The 15,842-nt window shown below is 39.5% G+C and overlaps 1 protein-coding gene across 1 annotated transcript; it reads right to left on the bottom strand.

Annotated features, from left to right (window-relative positions):
* Positions 1-13,820: 13,820 nt before the first annotated feature.
* On the bottom strand, positions 13,821-15,206 carry LOC149234976 (phospholipase A1 EG1, chloroplastic/mitochondrial-like). The gene has a single exon (XM_089368421.1). It carries the CDS (start codon positions 15,204-15,206, stop codon positions 13,821-13,823), a length of 1,386 nt encoding a protein of 461 aa, XP_089224547.1.
* Positions 15,207-15,842: the final 636 nt, after the last annotated feature.

The following is a 15,842-nucleotide window of genomic DNA, read 5'->3' as shown; positions in this document are numbered from 1 at the left end:
GTCCTTTTCATTTTTAGAGAGTCTGAAAAGGTACGTAAAGGTAACTCCGAAATTCCTTTTTCGTCATCTAATCCCTTAAGTCCGAAAAAGTATAAAACAATACAGAAGGGATGAATTTTCGATAGTTTTAATGAGTCGAACAAAACAAGCGCTCGATCTTTTTGTGCAATAATCCCTCAGGTCCAAAAAGATTAAAATCTAGAGGAGGGATAGCACTTCCTGTCGCTTTAACGAGCTGGAAGGCCAAAACTCGGCAATCTTTTCATATTTTACGAGTCAGTTGAAAAGAGCTTAAAGAAGACTCGTCTTTTGAGGAACGAGTGATAAAATGGATAGCAGCTGATTCCAGGTAAGGTTTGGAATTTTCCAATCACGGAAGTGTCACAAGGATGGCTAGTGAAATCACTCTTCGCAGCTGTTCCTCAAAATGGGTAAACAATCAAATGGAGGTGAATGATCGGCCAATGGAAAAGTGGAGGTGACGGTGCAAACACGACCAAGGCTTTAATGGCTGAAATGCTTCATTCACGGTGGTTATTTACCGGGGAATAGTTCATTTTTTAACGAGCTTAAACGCGGGTGGAAACATTTGCTCATGTCTTATGTTTATTTTTTAACGAGCTTGAACTATGTGCTAAAACTGCTCGATTAATCCAGTCATATGATAAGAATGTCTCATATAAAAATGGCAATTTTTAGATTTTTGCCCCACATCCTTTCTTTATGCAAGTTAGGAAACGACTAATCCAAAAAACAGATAAATAATCGCTCTTTGCTTGCACTCCAAAAGGTTTGCATGCCCCCAGGTATAAAATATGGTTTCAAGGTTACCCCTCAATTTGCAGACAAAACATTTGTTCTATCAGGAGAGGCCTACCTCTTACAGGTTACCCAAATATTGTTCTATTCACGGCGCAAACAAAACACTTCTTCGACGTTGTCTACCGAGATAAACAAAGGTGAGTGACGACGTCCGTCAACTCACATAACTTTGACAAGAGAATCTTATTCTAGAATAACCCCTCTTCCACCGACGGACGGGGTACAGACTAGTCATATTCTCCCACGGAAACCTACCCTATACCCGAAGTTTTCCTGCCGAAGCAGACCAAGACGCATGCCCCCTGGGTTTCAGTCATATCCCTCCGAATTACTCGCGCTTATCGGGAGGACGGACTGGGGATTGAGACATTTCTTGCGTGAAAATACCATTTAGGGACGGTATATGACTATTTGCTATGCGTGATCCAGGAAATGAAAGCTGGTCCACGAGCTTGACCACTCTTCCTTCGTGCGGAAAACACATTACTCTAAAGAGTGAGGAGACGATGGCTCCCATGCAATAAATATAGTCTCGTCCAAGGAGTAGGTTATAATCCAAGGGTCCTTGAACTACCATGATGTTCATGCGAATTGTCTTCCTTCTCAATGTTATGGGCACATCGGGAAGGATCCCTAAAGGTCGACTGGTTCCTTTATCAAAGCCTGTCAGATTTCTCATCTCAGGAAAAAGCGATGGGAACCAAGCGCTTTCCAAGCAATAGAGGAAAGGATACTCACAGAAGCCCCCTCATCTATGATGGTACCAACCATGACCATTCTATATATTTGAACGATAATTCAGAATGGTATGCTTGCTGGTAGGCGGGGTCTGCCTAGTTGATTCCAGTCGAAGGAGACAACTAGGTTGCTTGGAGGAGGGACCGAGTAGACGGCCGGGTATGGCTCTGACGAACTTCCTTCCTGCGGTAAAGGAATGGGTAGATTGCCCCCATGTTCGTCGGAGTCTGTGTTGATGAAGAGAATTTGGACGTTGTCATCTTTGTTCTCTTCAGTGACTGTATCATCCGAAGATAAAACCTCTGAAGGCAAGACCAGGTCAACTGCCGCCTCGACTTTTTGACTTTCGTCTGGTATGGATTCAGTTGGTTTATCTTCAATGATAGGCGCTTCAGCCGACCACCTGAGCGGGCCAGCTGGATTCTCAACCAGTGACGGACTTGGCAAGAGTTTTTTATATCCAGGAGGAAGTCGTAACGGTGAAACCGGGCGATCATCCAAAACTCTTTTAGCTTTGTCTAAGAAGGGACAACGGTGGAGGGCATGGTCGCCTGCGCACAGTTTACAAGGAAATCTAGCTTTCCCTTTTTGTCCTGGGGCTTCACTTTCACTAGTTGACGGTGTGCTTTCAACATGATCACCAGAGGTTGATGACACCGAATTGTGCAAACGAGGAGACCAGTCCCTTAGTATCCGGGGGATGCAAGGACAATCTCTGTGAAAGTGGTCTCCTTTGCAAATGACACATGGCGATTTAGGCCTGGTTGGTGCAGTGTGTGGATTTTCGTTAGACGACACTCGTTTTCCCATATTCGCCTTTGGCTCCTTCTTCTTCTTCTCTTTCTTCTTCTTTTCCTTCTTCTCCTTAGGAACTTGGCTTTTAGTTTTACCAACTCCATCAAGTGAAGAGGAAGGAGGAGAGGAAGAATTAGAGGAAGTAGAAGGCTGGTGGGTAACTCTGGACTCGTCTAATTGCTTATTCGATTGTTCAGGAATAGTGGTGTTCTGAACGACATTGGTTGAGAAGAGCCATACTGGCAAGCCAATTGTCAGTCCTGGAAGCGACAATGTGGCCATATGGGGCACACCAACATCTCCCCAAGAGGAGAAGGGACTAGGATTTCCACCAAGGGGAATTCCTTGGTTGGTGGGCTCCATTTTCTCAACCCAAGATCAACGTAGGAAAAGGGTATGAATATTCCGTTTAAAATAAATTTTAACACGCTTTGACACAACTTGTTTTTTCAGTTTTTAAGAGTCGAGAAAAAACAAAAGATGACTCTAGTCTCCTTCGATTTTTAATGAGCCTGAAGTGACAAGTGCTCAGATGGACCTTTTCCGTTAAGGAGTCTGAAAAGGAACGAAAGGGACTGCTCTGGAGATCTAGGTAGAGGGAGTACCAAACCAATCGCAAAACTGCAGAATACTTTTTACGGTACGGCAGTCAATCTTCCCGAATGCTGTGTTCGGTGCATTGCGATCAGTAGGGTGGCCGACACGGCTTCCTATGGATAAAAGGTTTTAAGCCTATAGGGGTCTCCCAATATATACTCGACAGTACGTGGGAGCACAAGTCTGTACTGGCACTTATCGTCTCAAAGTGGAGGAATCACCCAACCATCAGTGAGGACAACAGTTACCAGGCTTTACGACGCCGGAATACGTCTCTAGCCTAGACCTCTAAATGTTGTGCGTTAAGTTCCAAAGCGTTGTTAAGTTCATTGAGTTTATTTTAAGTTGATCTTTCTTATGAAGTTTGCCTTTTGGGATCACCACGAGATGTAGATGTAATTCCTAAAATGCAATCTAAAGATGATAAACAAACTTTTATCTCTTTTTAGCAATGAAAATCCTAGCTACTAAGGGAAAAGAAAGACACAATCTTTTCGCAAAGAGCAAAGAGCACACTGTAAATGCACTTTCCTAAATCAAGCCAAACAGACTGCCAATATGCAAATGCACATGCATGTGTTTTGTTTTTCACTTTCTTAATATTGATGCCTAAAAAGAAAGTTGTTGTACAAATCTGAATTTGCTTTCAAGTGACAAACACAAACAAGCTTCTTTTCGAAATCAAAAGGTAGAGACGATTACGACACTTTATGATTTTGAAATAAACACTCGTTTCGACACTAGAAAGTCACAAATTCAGACCAAAGGCAAAAGTAAAAGCATAATCAACTGTCAACAGCAAATAAACTTTCTCCTATGATCAAAATCGACACTTGCGACAGATCTGAATCAAAGGACGACAGTATGACTATTCTACTTTTGCAAAGGAAAACTGTAAATGACGTAATAAACACACAAAAAACATCTACAGTTTATTTTATACAACTGAGGCGGAATTACAGCAAAGAAAAGGGGTTTTTAAATAGACACATACACTGATCACAGGCTGCAAAAATCAGAGACAAAACTGAAAAAAAATGAAGCAAAGAACCTCAGCTGCACAAGGCTAGGCTGATCAGCGCACCTGTTACACAGAGAAACTGGATTGCAACGCAGGTTGCCCTCTCGGGAACTGCGCTGAAATGCAGGAACTCTTCACAGTACCTGCGCTGGGGCAGAAACGAGAATTCTATCTGGGTTCTGGGTCACGGTTTGCAGTTTAATCTATGGTTTTTGGCCGAGTAAAAGCAATCAGTAATGCACAATCAGAGGGTAGATTTAAAGAAGGTTTAAGAGCTATCACCAAGGGCAATCAGATCATTTGTGAATCAACTGTTCAAATCATAAACAGATCCAGTGAATGGATTGAAGCAGCAGATGTCTACTTTGCATTTGTTAATGGCAAATGCAGTTCGATTTGCTACTTCTAAGTTTATGAAACAAACAACAAGAGAAACACAAACAAACTAACTAGACAATCGTCCCCAGCGGAGTCGCCATTTTGTTAACGGGAAAAGTGTCTATTCAGAATGACCCTATCCCACTAAGGTGTGACAGTGACCTTAGAAACAAACAGAGAAAACTACTTTTGTATTCTTCTTTATGAACTATAAACAAAGAGAAATAGGATGAACCAACCTGTGTCTTGCGCTAGTCCTTTGATCCAATCTCTCTCCTCTTTGACAGCTTCCAGCTACCTGCTCCCTTACTTGCCCAGCTTCACCAAGTACCTGTAAGATCACAGAAGAAGGAAACTATACAAAGACATGGGTTTATATTCATAAAAAGCTTAGGATCAGATTTAAGCTAAACATACAAATGTAACAAACATCAATGATACACAAGCATGTAGGAGAAACTCAAATAGTTTTATTGATATAACAAGAAGATCCAGGAGGAGTTACAACCGATGATTCTTGATCCAGCATCAACCTCCCAGTAAAGAAGCCCCTCTTCACCTCCAACAAAGCATAAATCACCCAATACTCTGATATCTATCTCAAAACCAACAACAATTCTCCGCAATGTACAAAATTCCAGCCTCCGGATCTCTGGGATGAGGGATCCATATATAGATGTATGCAAGGAGTATGAGTCAGCTTATGATTTGACTAGTGTCTTCTCTCTGTCAGTTCTTGCTTCCACTTGGAGACTGAGAGCCTCTTACTCATCCTTGGTCGAATTCAGTGAGGCAAGTGTCATTGGAGAAGATTCTGGAAGCTTCCATTGTCTCTCCACCTCGTGGAATGACTCTACCACTTGTCATTTCCTGCTCAACGCACCTTGGTAGTGCATTTAGGTGCGTTGCAACGCACCTAGCTAGTGGACTTGGGTGCTATGCAACACACTTGGCTAGTGGAGCAGCTGAAATGATCCTGATTTGACTGATTCTGAGCAGTTTCTGGTGGAGAACTTCTAGGAGAAGCTGTAATTTGTTGACCTTGTTCCTTAAGCAGTTAGAACAACACTTTTAGGGACTTAGGAGCCCTTGGTTTATGGACATTTCATGCTTAGAGCTGTAAGGCACAAAAATGTCTATAACACATGACTGGGGTATTACAAAGTTGAAAACAAGCTAACTTATTGGGACCATCGTTGGCTCACCTTGGGAGGACATGTTACCTTGATCAAAGCAGTTCTACAGAGCATCCCGGTGTTTTGGATGCATCTCTTTCATATCCCACAATCCATCATCCACCACATTGACAATATCATTGCTACCTTCTTATGGTCTGGCACAGAGAACAAAAAAAAGATACACCTTGTCAGTTTATGTACCTTATCAAAACCCATAAACTTTGGTGGTTGGGGACTCCTTGACTCCTGAGGCTTCAATATTGCTCTCCTTGCATCATCCCTTTGGAGGATTTTTTATGCTAGAGGCTTGTGGCAGAAAATCATGTTCAACAAATACATTTCACAGACAAATATGGAGGATTGGGTGGTTGTTGGGGCACCCCCTACACCTGGTGCATCTATTGTTTGGCATAGTATTCATTGGGAAATTCCATGGCTATGCAGTGACTTGCAGTGGATGGTTGGGGATGGTATAAAAATTCTTGTCGGCCTAGATGTCATCAAAGGTATGAATGGCTGCCATACACTTACAACACCCTTGATTCATTTTATACACACACTATTGGGCAATTCAATTGCTTAAATTGCTTTCATTAAATTATCAAACAGGGTTACTTGTAAGCTTGTGTGATGCCAACGAAAAATATGCAGGAGTAGGAAATCATCTCTAAGTTAAGAAAACTTTGTTGTAATGAAATAAAATGCTTCATTGATCCATTTGGAGTGAGATCAATTCTCCTAAGATCAAAGTGACAAATTATTCTATATCCATAAAAGCTTGATCTACATGCATAAATAAGGAAAGTCTCTGATTCAAGATGTAGTAAGCGAAGGAAGTGGCTCCTAACTTAGGAGGTCTTGGTTGTCCTTCCCCATAGTACTGTCCTCAAGAAGAGAAACTAAAGAGCAGCAGTTTCTGATGTGTAGAAAGCAAGAAAAGAGGCTCCTAACTTAGGAGGTTCTGGTTGTCCTTCCTCACAGGTTTACTCCAACAACATTACCATTGCAACAAATCATAAACTGGAATTCAAGAAACAATGCAAGAAATGCAAAAGGATGATTTTTTAGTTGTGATTCATAATTTGATAGAAAGAGTATTTAACTTAAATCTTGGTTTTCCTTTTGTACGCAAATTAGATTTTAAACCAAAATCATCCAAAAATCATATAGAAATCATAACACATCTAAGTAACTATAGAATGGAAATTTATGTAAAATGAAGCTTTATTCGATTCCATCATAAGTTGGATACATGCTCCAAGAGTCCTCATTCTCTTGGCCCTCCTCCAAATTCTTGAACATCATTCTAGATCTCCGGTCCATAAATGGATTAGTTCGAAACTCTTATAGTGCAAAGATGGATTCAAATTTATGCATCCTATTTATCATGCTTTATATATGCAGCTAAAAATGGGATTCAAAGACAACTCCTATCTACACTCCCCCATGTTACTAAGATCTCGTTGTCACCAAGTCATCTTTTCAACATGTGTTAGCTTTTCCAAGAATCAAACCAAAGAAAAATACAAGTACTGAATTAAATTCCTAATGCCTAATCCCTTAGCACCATCCTCGGCAACGACGCCAAAAATCTTGGGCAATTCAATTGCTTAAATTGCTTTAATGAAATTATCAACCAAGGATACTCGTAACCCTATGATGATGCCAACAAAATATATGCAGGAGTAGGAAATTTTCTCTAAGTTAAGAAAACTTAGGCATGATGAAATAAAATGCTTCATTGATCCATTTGGAGTGAGCTCAATTCTCTTACGATAAAAGTGACAAACTATTCAGTAAATCCATAAAAACTTGATTGACATGCATAAATAATCAAAGTCTCTGATTCAAGATAAAGTAAGCGAAGGAAGAGACTCCTAACTTAGGAGGTCCTTGTTGTCCTTCCCCGTAGTACTGTCCTCAAGAAGAGGCTCCTAACTTACAAGGCCCTGGTTGTCCTTCCTCACAGTTCTACTCCAACAACATTACCATTGCATCAAATCATAAATTGGAATTCAGGAAACAATTCAAGAAATGCAAAAGGATGATTTTTTAAGTTCTGATTCATAATTTTATAGAAAGAGAATTTAACTTAAATCCTTGGTTTTCCTTTCGTACACAAATTAGATTTTAAACCAAAATCATCCAAAAATCATACAGAAATCGTAACACATCTAAGTAACTATAGAATGGAAATTTATGTAAAATGAAGATTTATTCTATTCCATCATAACTTGGATACATGCTCCAAGAGTCCTCCTCTTGGAATGGAGGAAGCACCCCTATTTATACATCAAATTGAGATAACTAACAAAGAAATGAGATCAAAAAATATCTCCTAAATCCACAAATCTCTCATGTGGTTACAACCATGTGCTAACACTTAGCAAGTAGCATCTCTAAAATCCCTCTCACAAATATCTAATATCTTTGATAATAAATCTTACCAAAAGTTCCGTGATTCTTCTCCCTAAAGTATGCTTGAAGGAATCTCCCAAATATTCATCAAATCTTCAAGGGGTTGAAGAAGAAATTCGAATTTGACGCTTGGTGGTCAAATATGACTTTGTTGAAGTCTTCAAATACATCTACAAACATCATGAAACTTATCCCACTTCCATATATAAGTGAAAACATGTTTTTTTTCAAAAATTTAATCATAAATTCACTCAAAAATACTAAAACTGCAGTGCAAAATAATAGGTCTAAACCCGATGTAATCATGAAAATAGTTTAATGTAAGGGTATGGGAAAGAGAAATATGGTTTAAAAGTGAAGTGAAAGTGAAGTGAAAAGTTGGTAAAAAGATGGTATTTGGGTGACCCAACACACACAGGGGATCACTTCGTTGGCAAATATTTGGGATAGGGCTTGTCTCCCAAACGATGCTCTTGCTTGACCACATGTTGGGCATATTGGCCTACCAAACCAACTAGCCGAGGAATGGGATGAATATCGTTGTTCTCTCCACATGGCTGGAATCTGTCCCACTCATTACTCAGATCGACTGGTGTGGGGGGACATGTCACGACCAAATGAATTGCGGTCAATGAAGTATATGGCCACATCACTTCCTATTCTCCATCACTACCATTCACTGCTACTACTGCTACATGGTGTAAGTGGAATGCCCCACTTAATATCTAGTGCTTCTCATGGTTTTCCCTACATAACCGTATTCTTACTTGGGACAGGTTGAATGAGAAGGGCTTCATGGGCCCCGACAGATGTCCCATGTGTGCGCTGGATTCAGAGGACTGCACACATCTATTCATAAAATGTTCTTTTGCTGTGGTTGTTTGGATGGAGGTCTCCATACTTCTTGGTGTCCCTATGCCAAGTGACTCTGTCTCGATTATGGACTGCTTCACCACTTGGTCTCTACATGCTAAGGCACACCAGACTGTCCCACTATATGTGTTATGGGGCATATGGCAAGCAAGAAACATGCTTATTTTCGAATATAAACAACCTCATGTTCCACTGGTGGCATTGAACATTGTTGAATATTTCCAAGAAGTCGGCCCTGTATATATTTGGATCCTGGAAGGAACATCACACTCATTGATCTAGACAACATCTTCCCCATCTGCGATTTTGATGGGGCCTCCTCGGGGGACTTTTGTGGTTGTGGGGTTTACCTTGCACTTGATCACACAACTCATTACCACTTTCACTGGCATGGTGGTGATGGCGACAACTGCAGAGCAGAATTGATAGCTTTATGGGGTGCACTGCAAGTTTCCTCATGGCTAGAAATGGACAACCTTCTGATTGTGGGTGACTCATTGACAGTGATCAACTGAATTCAGGGGAAACACACGTTGGAGGTTCCCTCGTTGTGTGACTGGATGCAACAAATCAATGATCTCCTGACGACCTTCTCCGCTGTCACCTTTCAGCACGTATACCAAGAACAAAATACTTTGGCCGATGCACTTTCCAAATGAGGTCTTCCTCTTCCCCCTGGCTTCATGGTATATGAGCTAGAGGTTGATGGCTGAGAGCGATCACTAGACTACTTTGAGATCTAATTTTGGAGTATCATCTTACATGTTTTCTGGTATATTTTCTCATCCCTTGAAAAAAAATTTCTGCGGACTGTTCCCCTTGATGGGACCAGCTTTAAACACTATCTGGTTCAGTTCCTAGTATTAGAAAAATAAAGAGAGCTAAGAAACAGATTTTGCATAACAAAAATCTCACACTGTGTTTTATTCATTTCAACAATTTCATATATAGGAAATCACACATTGACTTTGACACCTCTAGATAATGAATCCAACTCATTACATAAGAATCAATAGCTTCTAGACTCACGCATAAGGACTCACAATGACAACTACACATGACATGGAAAACATATTCAACAATAAATAAATATATGTCTGACTGGTTTTCATTAGCACCCACATCCACACTGGAATCTCGCAAGCACTGGTCTTTCACCACCACATCTTCGAGTTGTCACATGACCTCCATTTAAAACGTAACCGCCTTTGACCATCGTTGATGAACTTTGCTAGATTAACAATATTGACAACTCGGCACGTCGGGGATTCCGCGATAAGAGCCATCAAGTAATGAGCCATCCTTTGGACCAACCAACATCTGTCGGATATTTCGCTTTTGGTTATCTGTCAGTTGATAGGATCGAGGTCTCGATACTGAATATGCTCAAGAGTTGATCAAACAACTTGAACTTACAAGAATTGATGTTTCGAACACCGGGGCTTCCAGTTTAAGAACCACCAACCCTTTTCATAACAAAAATTACTAACACACAAGAATTGACATTTCGGACACTGAGGCTTCCAATTTAAGAACCATCAATCCTTCTTTAATCTGAATTTACACACAACTAAATATCAAACCCACACCATGAAATAAAAGACACAAACAAAACTATATTAAGTTAAGCAATCACCCAAACCCTCATTTCTTCACTTGTAAAACACCCAATTGCCTCCCAAAATCTTCACCTTCTTGATCTGTCATATTTCCTTGGTTGCTCATTCCATGCAGGTTTGGAAAAATTACCTAGGGTTCACACAGACAAATTCATAAAGCTCTTGATCTGGCCGTATCATGCATAGCTCAAATTTCTTGCAAGTAGTTAATCCGAACTCAGCATCTATCTGGTACAGTTCGGAGCCTTTCACCGAGCACGAACCACTGCAACCCCAAGGCCTCTTCCTTATTCCTTCCGAATATTTATGTTTGGTTAGCTTAAATGAAGTTCAATACATTAGACAGAGACCATTGAACTCCACTGCACCAGATCTGAGATCCAAATGTTTTTTGCCAGAAACATGACACCAGATGAACCAATGACATCGGTTGTGGCCACAATGTTCCCCTGAAGAATTTGCCCTGGGATTCACGCTGGAAACTGGTGGTCTCATTTCAGGATGATCTTTACAAAGCTCTTCTCAGATCTCTGCGTTTAATGGCTCAATAAATTCAATGCTGATGATCCACATAAAATTGTACGCAGATCCACTAAAAGGCGACTGAAAGATGACGTTGTTGACGATGACATTGTTTCAAATCTGAACCTTGCCTCTCTGCTCTGCGCTTGATCGAGGCAGATTCCAGCGAGCAGATTTGACCACTACTCCCACATTATTATCAGGTGACCGTAGGAAATAGATTTGGATTCTTGTCTTTAGTTGGCAGCGACTCTCAACGGGGTCTGGCCCGGATCCATGTTAGAATCCATGTTAGATAAATTAAGAGAGAGATTGTCTGAGGCCTGTTCAACTTTTCGGTAATTACTTGACCATCATCAGATTAGCTCGAGCTGGAGAGCGCCTGAATTTCAACTTCAATCTCCTGGGCCTTCTTTTGTAGATCTTTGCAGCGACAATCAGGAATGGGAGAGGTATTTCCCACGAGCACCATGCAAATGTTTAACGAAACACAAGAAAATAAACTCAGAGGAAAAAATAAAATTGATCTCACATGCCAAATCGCACACACCTATATTAATATTTACAGAAACAATAACACTCTTACATCTTCGTGGCTCTCCCTCTTGAAGGAGTGAAGCCAGTGCCAGCTCTGATACCATATTAGAAAAATAAAGAGAGCTAAGAAACATATTTTGTATAATACAAATCTCACATTGTGTTTTATTCATTTCAACAATTTCTATATAGGAAATTACACATTGACTTCTACACCTCTAGATAATGATTCCAATTCATTACATAAGAATCAATGATTCTAATACATTACATAAGAATCAACAACAGGCATAAAAACTCACAGTGACAACTACACATGACATGGACGCATTACTTCCAACACCTAGACCATATTAATTTTTTTTCTATTGCAATTTATCATACAGTAGGCTTGTTTTGAATTCTCTGATGTAAAAAGAGTTTGTACTCTACACCACACTTACCACACCGAGATGTGATTGGTATACATCTGATATCCGTTATCTGAACAAGAAATAAAACACCTTACCATTGTAAAACTTTCACACTTAAATGAGTGAAAGTTTCGTTTTTTTCTTCTTAAAAAAGCCTTAAATATTTTTTATGGCTATCAAAATTTCCTAACCACTTAATTATTATATAATTATTTCAAATATAACCACACAAAACAAAAAAACCAACACAAAAAAACAAATAACCAACTATTATACATCACATCCCGATACAGGTTATTTCTATATCACAAATCACTGGCCACACCGAGATTGGTATACATCTGATATCCGTTCTCTGAACGAGAAATAAAACACCTTACCATTGTAAAACTTTCACACTTAAATGAGTGAAAGTTTCGTTTTTTTCTTCTTAAAAAAGCATTAAATATTTTTTATGGCTATCAAAATTTCCTAACCACTTAATTATTATATAATTATTCCCATTATAACCACACAAAACAAAAAAACAAAAAAACCAACTATTATACATCACATCCCAATAAAGGTTATTTCTATATCACAAATCACAATTTATTTGGCACAAACGCACATACCAAATCATTTTTTACAATGATTGAGGCTCAAATCTAAAGAGTTACTCATCTAACCAAACCCTTTTCAGTTGTGATATACATAAAATTGAATTGTACAAAAAAGCAAACGTTGATCAATGGCTAGTTAAAAATAAATATAAACTATCATTTTCACCCAAAGCGATCACAGATCCACGCACGGATATCGAGGATCGACGTTCCCCCCTACCATGCAGCATTTCTTTTTAAAACCTAGAAATATTAAAGATCTAGGGCACGTTTGCGTGCGCGCCTGGAGAATGACCCGATACCCATTGATCAACACAAATCATTCGCCAATTTTTATGGAAAAAAGGACCGAGACTTTATTAGTATGTTTTCATCAATTAATGATTTCAACAATATATAATATCGGGGTTAAAGATGGCTGAACATAACATTCTCAGGCATCCTTATCATGGTTAAGTTGTTCATAAATAACATTCAGCCATACCCTTTGTTATAAATACAGATTTTGAAAATATTTAGATATCTTACGTAACCAAAAAGTTAATATTAAAAAATCAAACTCACTTTTTACATCCGTGAGGCATTCACAATATTATATCAACGCTTGTAATGCTCGGTATAACTTTACATATACACATTTATTTGCGGATGAATTTCATGAATTTAGATTTAAAAATTGTTATGGAAAAGTTGCATAAGTGTGTTTTGTTTTGGATAAGGAGTGAAAAAAGAAAAAATATTATATTAAAGTGTTTAATTTCACTTTTTATTAAAACATACAAAAACATACATAGAGGCCAATATTTCTGGGACAGAGAAATAAAGGAAAAATACTATATTGAAGTGTTTAATCCTACTCATAGTTATCAACCAAAAGCATACATAGAGGTCAATATCGCCAAAATTCTTATTGCTCAGTTACCTTTCCAAGATTCTTATTGCTCAGTTACGAACTAATTGTGAAACAGCCGTTAGTGAAATAGAGCGCTGGAAACGGCCAAAGGAAGTGTGGGAGGAAAGAGTATGCATTTTTTGTTCTTCCGGAAAAGTGGAAACAGAGAAACATTTCATTTTAGAATGTGAGGCCTTCAAAGACAAGAAGAAAAGTTATGCATGTATGCTGGTAGCTAGCTAATCTATTTAGCAAGAGGTTTGTCGAAAAACTCGGAACATTTATTTTGAAGCGTCAGATAAGAAAGAGGACCAAATACATCAAACAATTTATCCCATAAACTATTTTTAACCTCATAAACGTTAAAATAATTTCTTTCTTTCTCTTATTTACAAAATTTCTCTTATTTACAAAACTAGCTGTGGAATTCTGAATTTGCATCTTCATGATGGTCAGGATGGTTGCTGCAGCCGCAGCTTAAGAGCTGCAAATAAGTCGCCAGGTCATGAATGCAGGAGGGATGATGAGCTGTAGGCTTTAAGGACCGCGTATACAGCTTGTGATCCAGCGAGAGCTCAACGCCGACGTGACAATATTTCCATCGATTAATTCTCTCCATCAACTTTTTCCATAGCCGAAAATTCTCGTTAAATATTACGCCGGGTATCTTCGTCACCACGTCGTGAACGTTCACGACACGCAGAATGCGGAGGCCCAGCTCCTCGCAACGATCTCTGAAGGCGGCATTTCCCACGCGGGGGCCGGCAAATGAGTAAACCGTAATTGGTATCCTCGACAATGAATTATTGCACGGACGGTTCAGTTCCAGCTCTGCAATATCATAAGCACATAAAATAGCCAGTGCACTGCCCATGCTGTGCCCTGTCAGAGTTATGCTCAGTTCCTCGCCTCTGTATTTCTGTACAAGTCTTGCAATCTCAGACACAAGTTGCTCTCTGGCGCTGGCGCTGGCACTCCCATTGTTGAATCTGCAGTTCGAATCCTGTGAAGTGTAAAGGCCCAAGAAACCCATCTCTACCTTCACATCGTCAGTAGGGTTTAAAGGGTTTAAACGTGCAGGAGTTAAGTTACACATGAAATTAGCCACCCATTCCGCATACGTAGCAGTGCCTCGCAATGCCACCACAATGTCCCTGCGTCCCAATCGTCTGATCTCCTTCTCGTCCTCTGTAACTGCAACGTAACCAATCCAGTTAGCACGATCTCCTTCAAACTTATTATTTATGAAATCCGGAATATTAATGCCCGGCGTGGCGTAAATATATTTTGTAACTTGATAACCGCATTTCTCCATCCCCGCTTCACCCAGCAGCTTCTTGCGACCATATTTACAGAACCCACGAAACTTAGACCCGGTCTCCAGATCAAAGGCTTCATAGCAAGCTCGCACGAATACCCCATATTTCAAGATTTCTGAAAGCAGCAGTGGATGCAGTGGATTCAGCATTCCATTCCAATTGTGCGATCCTTGTAATTCTCTCCACATATCTGCTAATTCTAAATCTTTGTCATCTTTTTTATTCCTCCGCCGCAGATGAACACTGATTCCCAAATCAATTCTCTGTTGACAGTAAAATAGACTCGAGCTTTGAAGAACGAATTCTCCGCTGGCTATGCATGGATTCTGGGTGTGAGTTGCTGCGACTGCGACTATTCTTCGGTACATATTCTTATTAAAAAATGATTCACAGTTGAAGGCTTTCTGAGGTGCAAGACGAGATGGCGGCTGAGGAGGGTGGATGAAGCGGGATTTAATGCCATAGCAAGATTCGGCGATCATAATGGGATTCTCAGGAAAAGTCGATACACAGAGAAATTGAAACTCGGATTTGCAGAGTTTGCAACAGCATTAAGTTCTAAGGGCCAAATGCGTCGAGCATGATCCAAAGTTTGCATGTTATATAATCATTGCCTCAAGGGATTCGACTCAATCCGAGATACAGAGGATTAAGAAAAGGTACACGCGTGGATTTAGATATGGTATTGATGACACGTCAAACAGAGATCATGCTGGACGATATATCAATAATTCACTTCAGACTTAGGTCTGATGGGCACCACTGTCCTTGACAAATAATGTTAGTCACGATACAGTAATTTAATGACTGATTAATATTTTTCGATACCAATTTTTTTCGCCATATTTCAGGTAAATTGGACTAAAAAAAAGTATGTTTTAGGCCGCAAAAAATGTCTAAAGCATTTTAATTGTACAAACTTCAATTTGCAACCTATTTTAATTATGTAAATTTGTAATTGTAACAAATTCTAATAAAATTGGATAGAAATTTAATTGTACAAACTTCCATTTGCAACCCATTCTAATTGTGCAAACGTGTAATTGTAACAAATTCTTGGGAGCATTCCAAGCAAATTTGATATAAAATATGCCCAAAAACTTCCAAACACCTATAAC

The sequence above is a fragment of the Pinus tabuliformis genome, chromosome 8 (assembly GCF_031772625.1).
Source record: "Pinus tabuliformis cultivar Carrire ecotype Pingquan chromosome 8, CPIR1, whole genome shotgun sequence".
Lineage (NCBI taxonomy): Eukaryota > Viridiplantae > Streptophyta > Pinopsida > Pinales > Pinaceae > Pinus > Pinus tabuliformis.
Note: the sequence above shows the minus strand (reverse complement) of the source record. Positions and strands in the feature narration are given on the sequence as shown.

What these genes read in the sequence shown, in the direction of transcription:
- LOC149234976 (XM_089368421.1), bottom strand. Translation starts at nt 15,206, where the DNA reads ATGATCGCCGAATCTTGCTATGGCATTAAATCCCGCTTCATCCACCCT.